General features: G+C 38.1%; 1 protein-coding gene across 3 annotated transcripts in view; it reads left to right on the top strand.

Annotated features, from left to right (window-relative positions):
- The window catches only part of thsd7ba (thrombospondin, type I, domain containing 7Ba), a 168398-nt gene that overhangs the window by 109522 nt on the left and 42818 nt on the right, over nt 1-16058 (top strand). For all 3 annotated transcript variants that reach the window (XR_013296004.1, XM_077580599.1, XM_077580600.1), the window contains 6 exons: nt 483-598; nt 3055-3187; nt 5169-5272; nt 9716-9907; nt 14483-14749; nt 15021-15199. Coding sequence is in view for 2 of the 3 variants with exons in the window: in XM_077580599.1 (XP_077436725.1) it covers nt 483-598; nt 3055-3187; nt 5169-5272; nt 9716-9907; nt 14483-14749; nt 15021-15199 (991 nt within the window). In the remaining variant the exon portion in view is untranslated. The remainder of the gene's footprint in view (nt 1-482; nt 599-3054; nt 3188-5168; nt 5273-9715; nt 9908-14482; nt 14750-15020; nt 15200-16058) is intronic.

The following is a 16058-nucleotide window of genomic DNA, read 5'->3' as shown; positions in this document are numbered from 1 at the left end:
CCAATTAAGGTAACATAGGCCTCCATCTGTTCCTACCCTTACTTCTTTCCTCTTTTCGTTCTCTTGAACACCTTGATGCTAAAGAAGTCTGACCAAAATGTTTCCATTAAAAAATTACACTTATTTCATACTCATAAAAGCTTTGCTTATACAATGACTGGTTATCTTAATGCTACAACTGGCTTTACGAGTTTATCGTATTATTTCTTTGGAGTGGTCCAAAAACTCCTCTGCTGAACGGCATGTGTGACAACTGTATTTTTATTTCATTTTATTTCTTATTATCTGTCTACACTTTGCCTGGTCTCGTACAAGCAGCAGGACAAATAATCAATCATGTTTCCTGTGGGGACGTGTGTGATGTCAAGGACAGGGCACCTGTTTCACTGCACTGTCCCGTTACCAGCAAGACTCGGGACATTTATCACTCATCGCCTGAGGGATGAGTACAATATAAGACCACTGTTTGTGTGTGCGTGTAGATGCCCAGATTCTGCTCGTCCACAAACGATCCGGCCCTGTGTTCTTCCCTGCATGAAAGACTGCATTGTGACACCCTTCAGTGAATGGACGGCCTGCCCATCAAACTGCATGCCAGGTAGCCTTGAAAGTACATTACAGAACCTCTTCTAGAATTGTAAGTTTGTGTTTACACATACAATTTCGTGTGGAGAATGTCAACTTTTGCTGTAGTTTTTGATTTACCGCTGCTTCCTTTTTGTTTTTGTTTTTTTGTGTGATTGTGTGCACTGCACATTTGCTGTGTGTGGGCAGACGTGTCATCAAGTGGCATTTTTATGACATCAGTTTCAGGGTAGTTTTCATAGTTAATGCTGCAGTCACGTTGACTGACATCAAATTCATATCACATTTTTATTCGTGTTTGGAAAAGGAATGGTTCTGATCAAAGGATGTTGGATTTTTAGGTGTGTTTTTTCCTGTTTGTTATGATTCTAAGACTCATACATTGGTGCCTTGAGATTCAATCTGAGACCTTAAATGTATTTCACCTTTATTTAACCAGGTAGGATAGTTGAGAACTTTATTTGCAAAGACGACCTGGCCAAACATTCGCATATCATTTTTCCCAACTTGGATGAATAGCAATGCCATTGACAATCGGAGAAAAAAAAAACACACCAAAAAACATGTTTTAGGTTTCAGGAAAAAATAGCACTCTATAGTTTTCTACATTGGAAAAATTGTTATGGGTTTTATTTGACCCGACGGCTAACGCCTCGCTGTTGGATAGCTAATGTGCTAGTAACAAGAATATTTGGCGGGCTAACGCCTCGCTGTTGGCTGGCTAACATGCTAGCAACAGGAATATTTTGTGGGCTAATGCCTTGCTGTTGGCTGGCTAACATGCTAGCAACGGGAATATTTTGTGGGCTAATGCCTCGCTGTTGGCTGGCTAACATGCTAGCAACAGGAATATTTTGTGGGCTAATGCCTCGCTGTTGGCTGGCTAACGCCGTGCTAGCAACAAACAAAAGGGAGTTAGCTAACTTGGATGCCGGACATTGAGACAAACTAGTTTAGGATTAACTAGGATGAGGTTATTAGCAGCACAGATAGATTTAAAATGGGACCAAAGAGAAAAAAACATCCTCTGTTCTGCCATTGGCCAGGATACAGCTCGGGATCCTGGAGGTTAAAGTAAGTTATTTTAAACTAAAAGGTTAACCTTTGTATTGTTACTATGCATCAACAGGTGTTTGAATGAGATAAGTGAATATAGCTTTGATCATGATGATAAAGCGCTATATAAGTGCGCTCCATTTACCTTTTTGATCAAATAGAATTTTTAATTTGTTGAACTATGATATATTTTGCGGCAAAAATACATTGTGTAACCCATTCAAGTTGATTTGGATTTCTGTGGCTAATGTCAATCCGACCAGCGAATGTAGCTCATATCTAAAAAAAAAAACAAAAAAAAAAAAAAAAAAAACTCACTTGTATCTCAAGGCACCACTGTTTCTGAACCATATAGTGAAAATCCAACCTAATATAGCTTCTCAAATTTAAAAATTGATATTTAAATGCTCAAAAGTGTCTCTCTAAAAGATTACTCTGCCTCATGCTCCATTAATTTTGTTCTCACTAATATAAAATATATTACATTGGCTCACGCTTTACGAGAGAAAAAAAAAAATTCTTCCAGGAAAAATAAATAATCAAAACAATAGCGCCAGCAACTCATCTCTATAAATATTCTGTGGCTCATTGGTCCGCTGATGATGCAGTCACATTTCATTTTACCATTTTTAATGTGAGGTGATTAGTCTGTGGTCATTACAGTGTCGTATGTCCAGAAATTAAGGGTTGTGTGTTGCAGAAAATTATAGTCATACACAGGCACACTAATCATTATCTCATCAGCGTTGACACAACTTGATTTCGAGACATGCACTCAAAAGTTTTGACTCTGAAAATGGGAGGAATAGAAAAACACATGCAAACACAATGTAATTATTATTTTTTTCCTTCAGCGAGTGGCTTCTATTGCAGTAAACAAAATGCAGTGCATTTGGAAATTCATTTCAATTTGGCAATGCTTGCTAATAGCATTTATGCAGGTTTTTGTGACTTTACAAAGAGTGTGAGACAGCAAAGTACAAACTTTGCCATTGAAAAAGGATGCTGTGCAGATATTGAACAAGATAATTTGAGGTTGCGTCAAAAAGTGAGTCAGTCCAGAAAGTGGTCGATAAAGTGGCGTTTGGTTGACAAAATATAGTGTGAATCTGTCAAAAATGGTGCTGAGTTCTTCTCTATTTGCCGTGAGCTCTTTTTTTTTTTTTTTTTTGTACATTTAAAGAATGTGGTTGACTCATTTCAGAAATATTCTCGTTATAATTCCAAAGGTTGCACATTGTGCAAATGATTGATTGATAAATGAAAATGGGAAGGACTAACTTTCAAGTACTCATGATTTCTGACTAATTTTTACTTTGGATGTTTTCTCAACACAATAAGTTTTGAATTTTTCCAAAGTGTGTGTCAGACCGTTTTTAATTTATTTTATTTTATTTTATTTTTTCCTAACAGAGAATTCCACCTCTGCCACACAGTCTCGGTACCGCACTATCATTCAAAAGTCTGCTAATGGAGGTCAAGAGTGCCCCGACACTCTTTATGAAGAGAGGGAGTGTGAATCACTTCCAGCATGTCCAATTTACAGGTAAACCATTATCTTGCTTCCTATCTATGAGTAAGCAGGACCGAATACGGCTGATGGTAAATAGCATATTATAAAAAGAAGTGTGATGTTCAATTATGGTATAATGTATAACTTGGCGCATTTTATTCCTAGATGTAAAATGAGTTGATGGTTAAACACCTTCACAACCAATCACAGCTCAGGTTCAGAGACCAGGTGAGCCGTGATTGGTCGTTACCTGAGCCATAGCAACTGTGATATAATTTTAAGTCGACAGCAAGTGGCAAAATAGCCGCCGCCTGAGATGGATAAAACCGTCTGGATTCATATTCCACAAACACAATATTAATCAGAATGCTGTGTTTAGACTAGTTAGGCTACATACAACATATTATTGTAAATGTTTTGTTGTTGTTGACTTTAATTAATTATCAAAGATGAAAAAGGAGGGAATTTTTGAAAAATGTAATTTCAGTTAGTTTTTGTTTTTTAAAAAGCTTTTTTATTCTTATTTAATTCCGTTGAAGATTTTTGTTATTTTCTTAGTTTTCATTAACTAAAGTAACCTTGGTGAGGCGTCCATATCGTTAATGTCAAAACACATGATTGGTGATAAATCAACTTCAAGCTCTGTCATTGTCAGTGACTACTTTTACAATACGTCGACACTATGGGGTAGATGCCACGAACTTCCGACTTCAGGGTTTCACACATCAGCGCCGTTTCCAGCTACTTCTGGCCACGTTCCAACACTCGCACCCCCACCCCTGCGCCCCCCCCAAACTCCTAACGTCTTAGCGCTCTGAATGCTTCGGACGGAAGCGCAAGCATTGGGAAGCGGCCCACACGTCGCAAACAGGAAACGGAAACAGCGCTGATGTGTGAAACCCGGAAGTCGGAAGTCCCGCCTCCTCCGTGGCATATACCCCATTCGGATTAAAGTAAAAATTACGGTTACTTAAAGGATCTTTGCGCAGTTTGTCACTATTTTACTCGTGACTGCCACCTCTGGCCCAAAGCCTAACTGCAGCATCTGTGTCAGGCTCGTTCATGGTGCGCGTGCGAGTACGTGCACGATCTTAAGTGCACGCCACATGTCCGCTACTCCGCGGGGACGTGCATGAACGTCACCCTCCACCCCTCCCCTCCCCAAATAAACCGTGGAGTGTGCGGGTCTGCACACTCTACTATAAAGGGAAGATAAAAGCTGATAGATGCAGTCAGAGTAAAACAGTCAGGGCTCTTCGTACTCATCTGGGCGTTGGTGGAGCATGCATGACGTAGAAAAAGCTTTAACATTACCTTTTTAAACGGCACAATGCACCTTTAAAGATTCGTAATAACCCGTTTACATGTCTGAGTAGACAGAATAAAGTAAACCCGGGTAATATAGAGTATATTTGTTTGTTTTGTTTTTACATGGCCTTTCAAAACACGAATATTGCCAACATTTGGGTTTCAAAAGGGTTTTTGACTACATTCAAAACGTACTGTGTCGTTAAGTCGACTAATTGGTTCAACCTCAACACTAGCAAATTGAAAAGTCATTTGAGCAAGGACGATATTTTGTGTTTACTTCCAGCAACGTAGGAAGATTTATTTTGTGTCTTATTCGTGTTTGGCATGTTGGCAACAAGTGGCCTAGATCAATTGTTAACCAACAAAAAGGTAAATAATTCTCATATAAAAAAGGAAAGCACAACAAAAATGAAAAATCATTTAAACATGGCACAAAGGTTTTGTGTTTACTTATTTCCTGCAGTGTTCACAAATTCCGAAGTGTATACCACATGGCAATTTAGTTGACACAGAACACATTTTAGAAAGTGTTCCCTTTTTACGCCTGGTGTTATTGTCTTGCTCATGTTTTCTGCATGGGGAGAAAAATGGGCCCAGATAATCAATTCTAAGCCAACAAAATGTTGAACGCCTGTGATTTTGCTTGAGGGTTTACAAGCCAGCAGTAATCCTCATGTCTTTGTTTTGTTGTTTTTCCATTAAGGTGGAGGATACACAAGTGGCACGCTTGTACCTTGGTTCCCGATTCTGTCCAACGTAGCTTATCTCGAACAGCAGAATCCTGTGGAAATGGGTTAGAAACAAGAGGCAAGTCTTTTTTCTTTCTTTTTTTTGCTCCACAAGTATTTGTCTTTCAGCATTCGTTAGCCCATTTTAAGCTTCCATCTAGTTAACTGTCTTTATTTAATGAGTCCTAACGGCCCTTTCATAACGGCTCCTTTAACAAACAACTGATGGAGCCATAAAACACAGAGGCAATTTGTCCTGGGAGTGTACTAAGATGAATCTTTCGGTCTGTTGTCCTGACGATCTCATCACGCCACTGGTTCCTTATTAATGGAGCAAGCCGGACGGACGGCCACGGGCACATTACACACCGAGAGATAACAGCCTTTGTGGCAAAAAAAAAACCACTCATGCAGGCTATTATAAATGAATTTAAGCAAAGCAGTTTTATTAATACACTCTAATTTTGGTCAAACATAGATTTGTACTCCACCTTTTTGATAAATGCATTCAAAATTACTTAATTTACCACTAAAATAAGTGTTTTCATTATACACAAATTACATGTGCGCCAAAGCGCTTCAAGTATGCCACAGTTTTCTGAAGATCGAGTTGTCAAAATGACAAACACTTCTTATTTCATCCTAGAGTTAATGTCATTAATGGTGTAATTGTGGACTCACTAAGATGAGTTGAAATGGGCCTACAATTACAGTAACGACGATTCCAGTCGCCGTCTGAGGCTTTAAGAACTTTTTTCGGCTCCCGTCGCCGCTCTCTTCCACTTAACCTCATAATTGATCGACATTTCTCAAGTGAATCTATGCGACTTTTCCAGTAAGGAAAGAGGAATGAAGCATCACCAGGTGTGAAGCAATCCTCCTCGACCTTTAGTCATTCACCTTTACAATATGATTAAAAATGTCTGTTTAAATACCTGTGACATTTCAGATACTTGGAGCCAAATTAGAATTTACCAGGCGCATAAAAATAATATAACTGAGTGTAGGGCTGCTCCAATAGAATTAAAAAGTCATATACTATGAAAATAAAAATGCATAATGGTGTATAGTAGGCTGTATAAAGGGTATTCATACTATAAAATTATATAACAGTCATTCCTCACAATTAATTTATGCCAAAGGTTACTCATCTTTTCACTGTTGAATACATTACTTTTAACAAACTGTTGATTTTGTAATAGTGGAACCTCAAGTTTATGATTGAATTGGGGTCGTCTGTCCGCTACAATTACTTTTTTGTGAAATCAATATAGTACAAAACATTTTTTTGTTGTTGACTTTAAATAAAATAATAATAATAATATAATATATATATATATATATATATATATATATATATATATATATATATATATATAAATAATTGCAATTTTTTTTTCACCTCCATTACAAATAGATGGCATTGATAAGAGCGTTGTGCTCATGACTTGCACCTGAATAAAAATACATTTTAATAAAAGCATTGACACATGGGGGACAATATGATTCAAGAATAGTTCATTCTAAAATGGAATGATTTAGTGGGATTACGATTCCATTACTTAAATGATATAGCTCTCGAATAAAAGACGATTCGATACCTATCTCAATGTATTTCAAAGTGGAACGATTCAATTCGGTTTGACTCGATTCACCCGCATATTTTTAATCAAAACTGATTTTTCAATTCAGATTTTGTTTTGAGCTGCGTGCTTATGGCGATGCTAAACTAATGTCCACGCGTTCAATTATCTTCCATGGGGCGGTCGCCCCTACTAACACGCCCGCCACGTATGTATATGCATTGCTTTCGATGGGAAAGTCGCCTGTGTCAAGATGGCCGCTACTTTGACACGTGCACCTGCTCACATGGCCGCCACGTGTTTACATGCATTGGTTTTGATGGGGAAATCATCTCATTGCATTCACAATGTGGTATGGTTGGATTAACATGAAGATGAAATTTAATGGGACTTAATCTAGATAGAATAGCCATTATTATTACACATTATGATGGAAAATGTAACTGGTTCTGGCTTTGGCTGATAGACTATAAATGGAAAAAAAATCATTCCATATGATTCTTCCCCATTTTCTATAACATGAGGAAACTGTGGAGCCTTTTCAAAAAGTGTCCTTTCAGCTATTCCTCCAAACTTAGCACCTTTCTGAATTTATGTATAATTAAAGATGATCCCTGTCCGGGTGAGATGATGTGAAATACCACACATGTGGACTTTGGCAACCCTGAGGCTGAACAAATTCCATTAAAAATGGAGTTGAGGGTTCCGTTTTTTTCCAGCACTGGAATCTGCCAACAAAAAGGACATTGGGGTTGAGAGAGTGGGCTAATGACTGGTACAGTACTGCATCGTGGAAAAGACGAGGTCAAGTGGAAGGCAGTAAATCTAAATGTTCTCATATGAATAATCCCACAGTCCTGATAATTGGGTGAAAAAGGAACATCATTAACGTCTAAATTGTTTTTGAACATGTGTTTATTCAATTCTCACCATTGAAAATGAACAGTTAATAGCAGCCTCATGTTACATTAAATAACATAGTATTTTCAGTTGAAAAATAACATTGACATGTCACCCTTATAGAATTATTTCTGAATGTTTTTGAATGGTATAATAATAATGATTAGTAATCATTGTTTTCATTACTCTCTGTGTTTGCGTTAAACGGATATTTAATATCTTTCCCGCAGTGAATTATTGAATTAATCATGTCTGTCTAATGTAATGGAGTCATTGTGGCCCACATAAGCACCCCACGTTCGCTCTGCGGACACATAGAGGCGATGGCAAAATATTTCTTGTCAGAGGGCAAAATTTAAAAGTCAAAGAGAAATTAATGAAATGGATGAAGGGCATGTTTATAGATAGTTTGAGCAATGAATCCACACCGACATAGAGTGTTGTGGGAGGTGTAGATGATGTCTTGACTAGTGGTCTAAAATGGTTGATGCCTTATCACCATTAATCCATGTTTACAAAATATCGTTTTATGGAGACCATTAACGTCAAAATGCAAAAAAATACAATAAAATAGAAATAAAAGCTGGCTATTTCTCTTTACTCTGTTGATGTTGGGAAGTGTGCCTTATCTACAATTGTTCTCTAAACCACGTAGTAAGATTTCAGATGATTTCTTTTCACACGGATTTCCTCTGTCAAGCCGATGATTAGATTGCAGCGTACCTTGCTGCACAAATGTGCATACTAATGAGGTCATTCCTGTAATACCCTGTTGTAGCAATGATTTTTTTTTCTTATTGATCCACAGTTGACCTAAACCTTATTCGCATCCATGTATTTTTTTTGTTTGTGACTTACTCTTAAAATATTTACAGTACTGTACAACTAAACGGTTTCATCCATTCATGTTAATAAGTTGCTAAACGATGCCTTAGGAAAGCTTGATTTCCCTTTTCTGTTATTTTTTGTTAATATCAAGACAACATACAGTAAAAGGTTTTTCCTCTGTGAAAGAGGAAAACATTTAGCTCCAGATATATATTGCATGTCTTAATTTATTTACAATTTACTATACTATACCACTGACTTATGTATCTAATATTTCCTTGGCATCCTCCCAATCATATTCAGTGCTTTGCATTAATATGATTAAGCCTATTTCAATTCTTGTCAACATAGCCTTTGATCTGGACGATGAGACGCCGGTGAATCTGTTCTACAAAAAACAGAATTTGATCAGAGATGCTTGGATGGCTGTCAAATGTCTTTAAATGGACTATTATTAATTACGGTACATTATCTGGAGAATAGAAAGTGGTGCGCATGAGTGGTGCGCAGGTGCGCATGCAGGCTGAAAATCCTTAAGTACACGTCATATTCAAATTCAAATTATCTGTGCATTTGCGATCAGCCTCCAGTTGAGGATAAACTTGCATATTTTGCAAATTTTAAGTGACCGTGCTAACCGCCTCACTTTTGGAAAAATATTTCCACACACTCGTATCATAGTTAACATTTTGCCGGCTGCCCTTGTTCTTTGCAGTGAATCCTGCGGTCCCAACTTGTATGAATATTTTAAGACGTAGCAAGTAGAAAGCCATGAGTGGCCCGGTGGGTGTTGTCTGGTCGGTGCTGGATTTCACTTTCCTTTCTTTCTTTGGTCCTTCCTCGGGTCTCCTGACGGCCTCACGACTCTGGCTAGAAGTGTTCGGTTTAGGTGAACGGTATGGGATTTTTTAATAGGTTTTAGGTGAACTAATGAATACACACACGCACACACACACGCGCATACACATACAAAATAAATGTTATAAAAAATAAAAAAAATTTAAAAAAATTTTAAAAAAAGAGCAATGATGATAACATGTCAAATCGGTAAAATTACCGAATGAACAATACTGAGATCTCCAGGAAAAAAAAAAAAAAAGAAAGCCATGAGTGACGATAAATGGTAGACGCTAGAGACCCAAGTGACGATAAACTAATTACATAAGGTTCTGTCAAATGTGATCGGTTCCTCTCCTGCTCCGTATTGGCAGGACTCAGTTGTGCTGAGGAGAACGACGAGGCGGCCAACCTGACCGAGTGCATGCGCTGGGCTGGTCCTTTGCCTGCTCAGATCCGAGCTTGTCGAGTGGCTTGCAGGGATGACTGCACTCTAACAACTTGGTCCAAGTTCTCCGAGTGCGCAGGATGTGGCAGCTTCCAAAGTCGCAAGCGCTCACTTACAGGTAAACAGCGTCACCTTTGAAAGCAGGTTGGACTGAATTGAAGTATGAAAAATGTTAACTCCCTCTTATATCTGTCTGATTGTGTGACTTAATTGTGATTCTCCCAGTAGTTATCTCGGGTCTAAATTGGGCCCTACATAGCATGTAATCCCTGATTTCAACACAGATGGCCGAATTTGAATTTACATGCTGTGTTTGCAGAGCAGGCTGGATACTATTTGTCTTCATAAATATTTGAGCCGGTGCCACAGGGGCTGTAGTAAACACACCCTGTCTCTTTCCATAATGCTCTTCGAACCCAACTCATTAAAATGGGCCCGAGTTCAGTGGTAGGTCGTCCCCGAGGGCTGTATACATGTGCCGCGGTTCAGGGCCATTCCATCTACTTAAATGTCATGACTTTATTTCTTCATTCTACAATTGTGAGACTTCAAGGTCATTGTCAGGAAAGCCATTCGAAAAATCGTCCGATTGTGAAATGGTTACTTTTTTTTTTAATAGCAGACATTTCGTTCTATGGATGTGAATACAGTACACAGTGATTATATAAACTATCACAATTTGAATGCAGAATGCCTTTATCCCTAAACTTGTGTTTGCTAGGTGACCTAACAACAACTGACTTACCACATAAACAATTTCAATCTACACTTGTAGCCCTTACTATCGCTAAAAAAACAATTCTTGTTAACTGGAAAAATAAACAATCTCTGAATATCGACCAATGGTCTAACCTCCTCATAAATCTCATTTTAATGGAAAAAATACCTGCCTCAAATAAAAACCAAATATCAAAATTTATAGAAACATGGTCTACGTATATAGAATTTTTTAGCCTAATTCCGGTTACTTAATTCTGTCTGTTAGCGAGAGCCACTACATCGTGATAACTTACATTGATGTTTCTGCATTTGGCAATTTATTATTATATTATATTATTAGTATGGGATTTTTTTTAATGGGCTTTAGGTGAACTGATGAATACACACACGCTCGCACGCACGCACGCACACACACACGCACATACACATACTCACCCACATACAAAAAATATATATATATATATATATATATATATTTATATATATATATATATATATATATATATATATATATATATGTGTGTATATGTATATATATATATGTATATATATATAAAAAAATAAAAACATTTATTAAATTTTTTTAATTTATTTGTTTTTTTAAAAAAAAAGGAGAGCAATGATGATGTCAAATCGAATGAACAATACTGAGCTCTCCTGGAAAAAAACAAAAACAATTTGAATGCAGAGAATGTCAATCCTACCTTCAAGGTATTCAAAGTGCTTAAAAACTGTCACCTCGTTCACCAACCGATGAAGCAGTCGCAACCGTTTTAGAATCGAACCCACAACTTTCGGGTTGGGAGACCGCCACTCTTCCACTTAAGCCATGTCGCTCCTGATTGACATTTTCCTTGAAAAGTAAACTGTTGCTTCAGTGACAAATAACAGCATATCTTTAGACTGATTGATCCTCTGAGATGATGACACCGACAGTACAATTAGGTTGACAGCAAATAATAGATGTCTCAAAGCTTCTGTCATGCATCAGTAAAGCAAAACATCCGCTTGCTTTCTGCGAATATGCTGTCACTCCTTAGCAATTTGCTGATTGGAGTGAAGAAAAGTCAATAACAGCCTGCTGGGTCTGATAATGTATCCATCGCTGAACAACCAATGTCAACATGCCAATTTTCTGTTTGAAAGTGAAAGGCTGATTGTTTAGTTGACTGGTGCGTTCATGGCCAGTGTGTGTATCCGACCACTGACAGCCTCCAGTTTGGTTCCTTTTAGCACGACTCTGAACTGCTTCATCTTCAAGTAAGACGATCAATCACAAAGTCACATTTAGTGCATCTTTATATAAGTAATGTTTTTTTAATGCATTTGCTTAAATTTTATGGCACAATTTCATGCCTGTTTTTGCTCCACTGTAAGACTATTTTATGACATTAATTTACATAAGGGACTAGGAAAGAGTGTTGGAGAGAAGATAAAATTTATTAGACACCTATATTACAGCAGATGGATTTTACTACTACACACTGTTATATGAAGGATGGACATATTCCGTGGTAAGGTAGATAAGTTGCTCTATTGTACAATAACTGTCAACTGAGTGAGTATGAATGTTTTACTGAGCCAATGTAACAATGGCTATTGATTGTATTAATGCTGAAGTTGGCAAAACTACAGCATAAAGTCAACGGCGTCGAAGACTGCTGCATCTCTGTTGTAAAACAGCCTTGTGTTCTCTTACAAGGAGCTAAATGGCAAAATTCAAAACAGGTGTTTGGTTTTTGCTTCTTAATTTTCATAGACCTCCACTTCTATACCTTTCTGTTTTTTCCAGTGTGCTGATGACACTCTAAAACTCTTTTTCACACTGTGCTCGCTCAATACCAAAAGTCGTGCGGCAACGCTCATATTTGGAAGTAAAAAATTTGGAGGAAAAACACTCATAAATGGAAGTACTGATGTAGCAATCTACCAGGAAGTAAAAACTGAGATTTTACCGCTGGTTAGACCACACCTCCATACGATATATATTTCATTGTTGCAAAAGAAGTCCCTGATTTTGCTCATTTCAAGAAGGAGGATGAAAACATGAGCAGCAGAGGAATAATATATATAATAATACTAATACTAATAAGAATACTTAAATAAGTCTCCCAAAATAACACTAAATCACTCCTCCAGCTCCTCTGCCATCGAATAGAAGATTTTCCAATTCAAGACGTCTTGCCGTTGCGGAAGAAGTCATTTTGCCGCATCTCATCATTCCGTGGTCCCGGGCTTTCACCACATACACAATGAATGACTTGAGTGCTAAGTGCAGTGTGAAAAGGGCTTAATTTGCCTTTTTTGTTTTTGGAAAATAATTTTATTTTCAGACTTCTGCAATCCTTGCCTTTCCGCTTGCCTGCACTTGGATCATTCAGCTTTTTTGCTATACTCCACCCTGAAAACCTTCAGCTTGTGACAGAAATATCAGTTCCACTTCCTGTTTAAAGCCTCACAATGGCGAGATGTTGTTGATCAATAGAATAGTTAGGCGATGTCTTGATCTAATGCTGACAAAATGTGAACAGCGTAATGAAAAGGGCTGCATACCAATTCTAACTGTAGGAAATGTGTTGGTCCAATCATTTATCAAACGCGTCAATTAGGTGCTTGTTATAGAACTGAAAGTTGCACAAAAAGTACTGCAACATTGACCAGTTGGATATGTGTATTCAAAAGTTTTGAGAAGGTCTTAAGTTCTGCTGGAATGGTTATAGTACATTTTAGGTTCATCCTGAAATGTTACCCAAAAGCCCATTATATGTAATTTTTTTGTGAGTAGTGTATTTGCATCGACAGCTTGGCTCAACAATTATCTAACTTTTAGAGAGTAGTTGCATTGAAATGATTGTGTTTCAGACAGAGCAGATGGTATTTAAGAGAAAGGAGATAGACGATACTGTAATATGCCGTTTTATAAAAAGCATTATTTTACTTCTGCAAAAAGAATTAAACATTTAAACCCATCACGACTAGCTGTGATTTGCGTAATGATATATTAGGGTATCAACTCTGTCGAGAATAATCTCTTTTGTCGGTTTTGAATTTAGGACATTTTAGGGCGGGTTGGAAGTTTCATAGAATTACTCTTGTTGTATTTCCTTTTATTTGTGTGTTGAAATGCAGAAAATGAAAGTGTTGCCAACTATGACAAAAAATTCCTTGTAGTCAACTGTTTGTTTTTGATAGTGTTATATTTAATTGTTAGCCTCATTTCATCTACCTGCAACTCAGCCCCATGAGATGGAAATTATTTCAAATGAGTCCAACTTTTTGTACACGACATGTAAGCCAATATTTCGAAAGCCAATGGGATAATGATTATAGTAAAATCCTGTAAGTGAAAGTGATGATATGAAAGAAAAAGAAAAAAAACTCATGTTCATAACGTACAAATTGAATCAAACGCTCTTTGTAGACTAATAATGAATGCAAATGAAGAATACACTATACACTGAACATATCGATATAAAAGTGTATTTTTGGAGCATCATTGCTGTCTATATGGACATTATCAGCATTTGTTTGCTATGCCTCCTAAAAGGTTCAAAGTAAATTTTGCACTTTCTTCTTCCGTTTTGTTCCTGCAATTTAAATGACTAATATAACTTCAAATAACACAAAATTGACTCTTCAGTTATGCAGTATGCAAAAGAACAGACTTAATGACTTACGTTTGACTACCGTGTTTGGTTATTCCCAATAATATAAGAAGTTTCAATGAAAACAGTCTGTCAAAAATTTAATAAATGAACAAAATATGCACAATTTATATACTGTAATGTATGCTTCCACTTTTGCGGAAAGACTTTCAAGTGTGTCGTGGGAGAACTAAGCCCAAGCTTTAATGCTTCTTGTAAAGTGAATGATTCATTGATTACGTCCTTCTCAACCTCCTATCCAATTTGTGAGGAAACAAGCTCGAGCCTATATAACTGTTCATCTTTTTCATCACGCTATCATCCATCAGGTCGCAGTAAAAAGAAGGAACAATGCCTGAATGAGGCGCTGTACCCTCTGGAAGAGAAAGAGGCTTGTCCCTGTGAGGAGTTCTTGTCCCAACCTTTTGGGAACTGGTCTGATTGCATCCTCCATGAACATTCCACTGCGGGGTCGCTGCACAGTTGGATGAGCCACCAGGAAGTGAAGGAATGTGGTCAAGGTCTCCGCTCCAGAGCCGTGGCCTGCATTGATCAACAAGGACGTCTGGTTGAGCCTACGCTGTGCACGGACGCTGGTAAGGATTTACGGACGGGAGTCCTTGGATACAAGACTGCATACAAAATATAGTTTGTGTAAGAGTAAGAGTCAGTTGTAAAAAGTTTCACCGCGCTGGCACGGTTGTGCAGAAAAACACTCATTAGCCGGATAATTACTTCTTGGTCACAGCGAGCAAGTGTGGCAGAGCGCAGGCCAATGTTGGAAATTATTCATGTGACCCGTAATGAAGCTGTCACCCAAGTGCGAGTCCGACCTCTGTCTCCTGTCTGCCGATGTTCCATTCACAGGCTACACGGTGGAGGCGTGCCACATCCCGTGCCCCCTAGACTGCAAGCTCAGTGACTGGTCGGCGTGGTCGGCCTGCAGTTCGTCATGTGGCGGCGGGCTGAAGGTCAGATCCAAGTGGCTGAGGGAGAAGGCTTTTAACGGGGGCCGTCCGTGCCCCAAACTGGATCTGAAGAACCAGGTACGATCAACACCACTGCAGACAATCTTGACTACGTTTACATGCAGTCAATGCCGGGTTAAAGTCAAAATTACGGTTTCTGAAACATTTGCGATAAACCGTTTACATGTGTTACTTCCCTATACATATCCCAATCTAAACAGCGACGCACGGACAACATCATTACGCAAATAGGCGTCATTCATGCTTCTAACTTTCTACGGTAAAATTATGATATACAGGTAGTCCCTCAGTCATCTTTATAGGCGTAGTAGCAAAACATGCAATATCTCTTCAGCTTCGAAATCACTTGATTTTGACTCAGTGGTCACCATCTTGACTGCATACGCGCCAATCACATTCATGTGCACTTCACGGACAGTCGGAAAACATACTTTCCTGACGTTGATTAGTGCTTCCAACAGATTTAAAATCTACTTGGGTGGGTGGACATCGACGGGCGTGGGTGGGGCGGGGGGCGGTGTGGGGGGTTATCAGTCCTGTTACTACGTCTCCTCTAGCCTCACGATCCACAGTGACGATCAACTAACATTGCATCCGGTATATCTGGTCGCAAAACTTTTTATTTTATCTTTTAAAATATATTTTTGATAAAAAAAAAAAATTAACTTCTTGGATGGTGGCCAATTTACTTGGGTGGCCCACCCAAGTATTAACATGGTGTGGGAAACACCGACGGTACACCCAATAAGGCCTTTCACTTCTGCAGTCTCAAATAAACTCAGCTCAGTAACTCCTCCACCATCTATTTACAGTAAGCATATTTATTGTTGTTTTTATTGCATTATACTGCATATTTTTTTTAAAATTTTGTTTACTGTGAGGAAAAGTGGTTCAGATAATGGATGGATGAATGATT

The sequence above is a fragment of the Vanacampus margaritifer genome, chromosome 11 (assembly GCF_051991255.1).
Source record: "Vanacampus margaritifer isolate UIUO_Vmar chromosome 11, RoL_Vmar_1.0, whole genome shotgun sequence".
Classification (NCBI taxonomy): domain Eukaryota; kingdom Metazoa; phylum Chordata; class Actinopteri; order Syngnathiformes; family Syngnathidae; genus Vanacampus; species Vanacampus margaritifer.
This window is presented reverse-complemented; position numbering and strand designations above follow the sequence as displayed.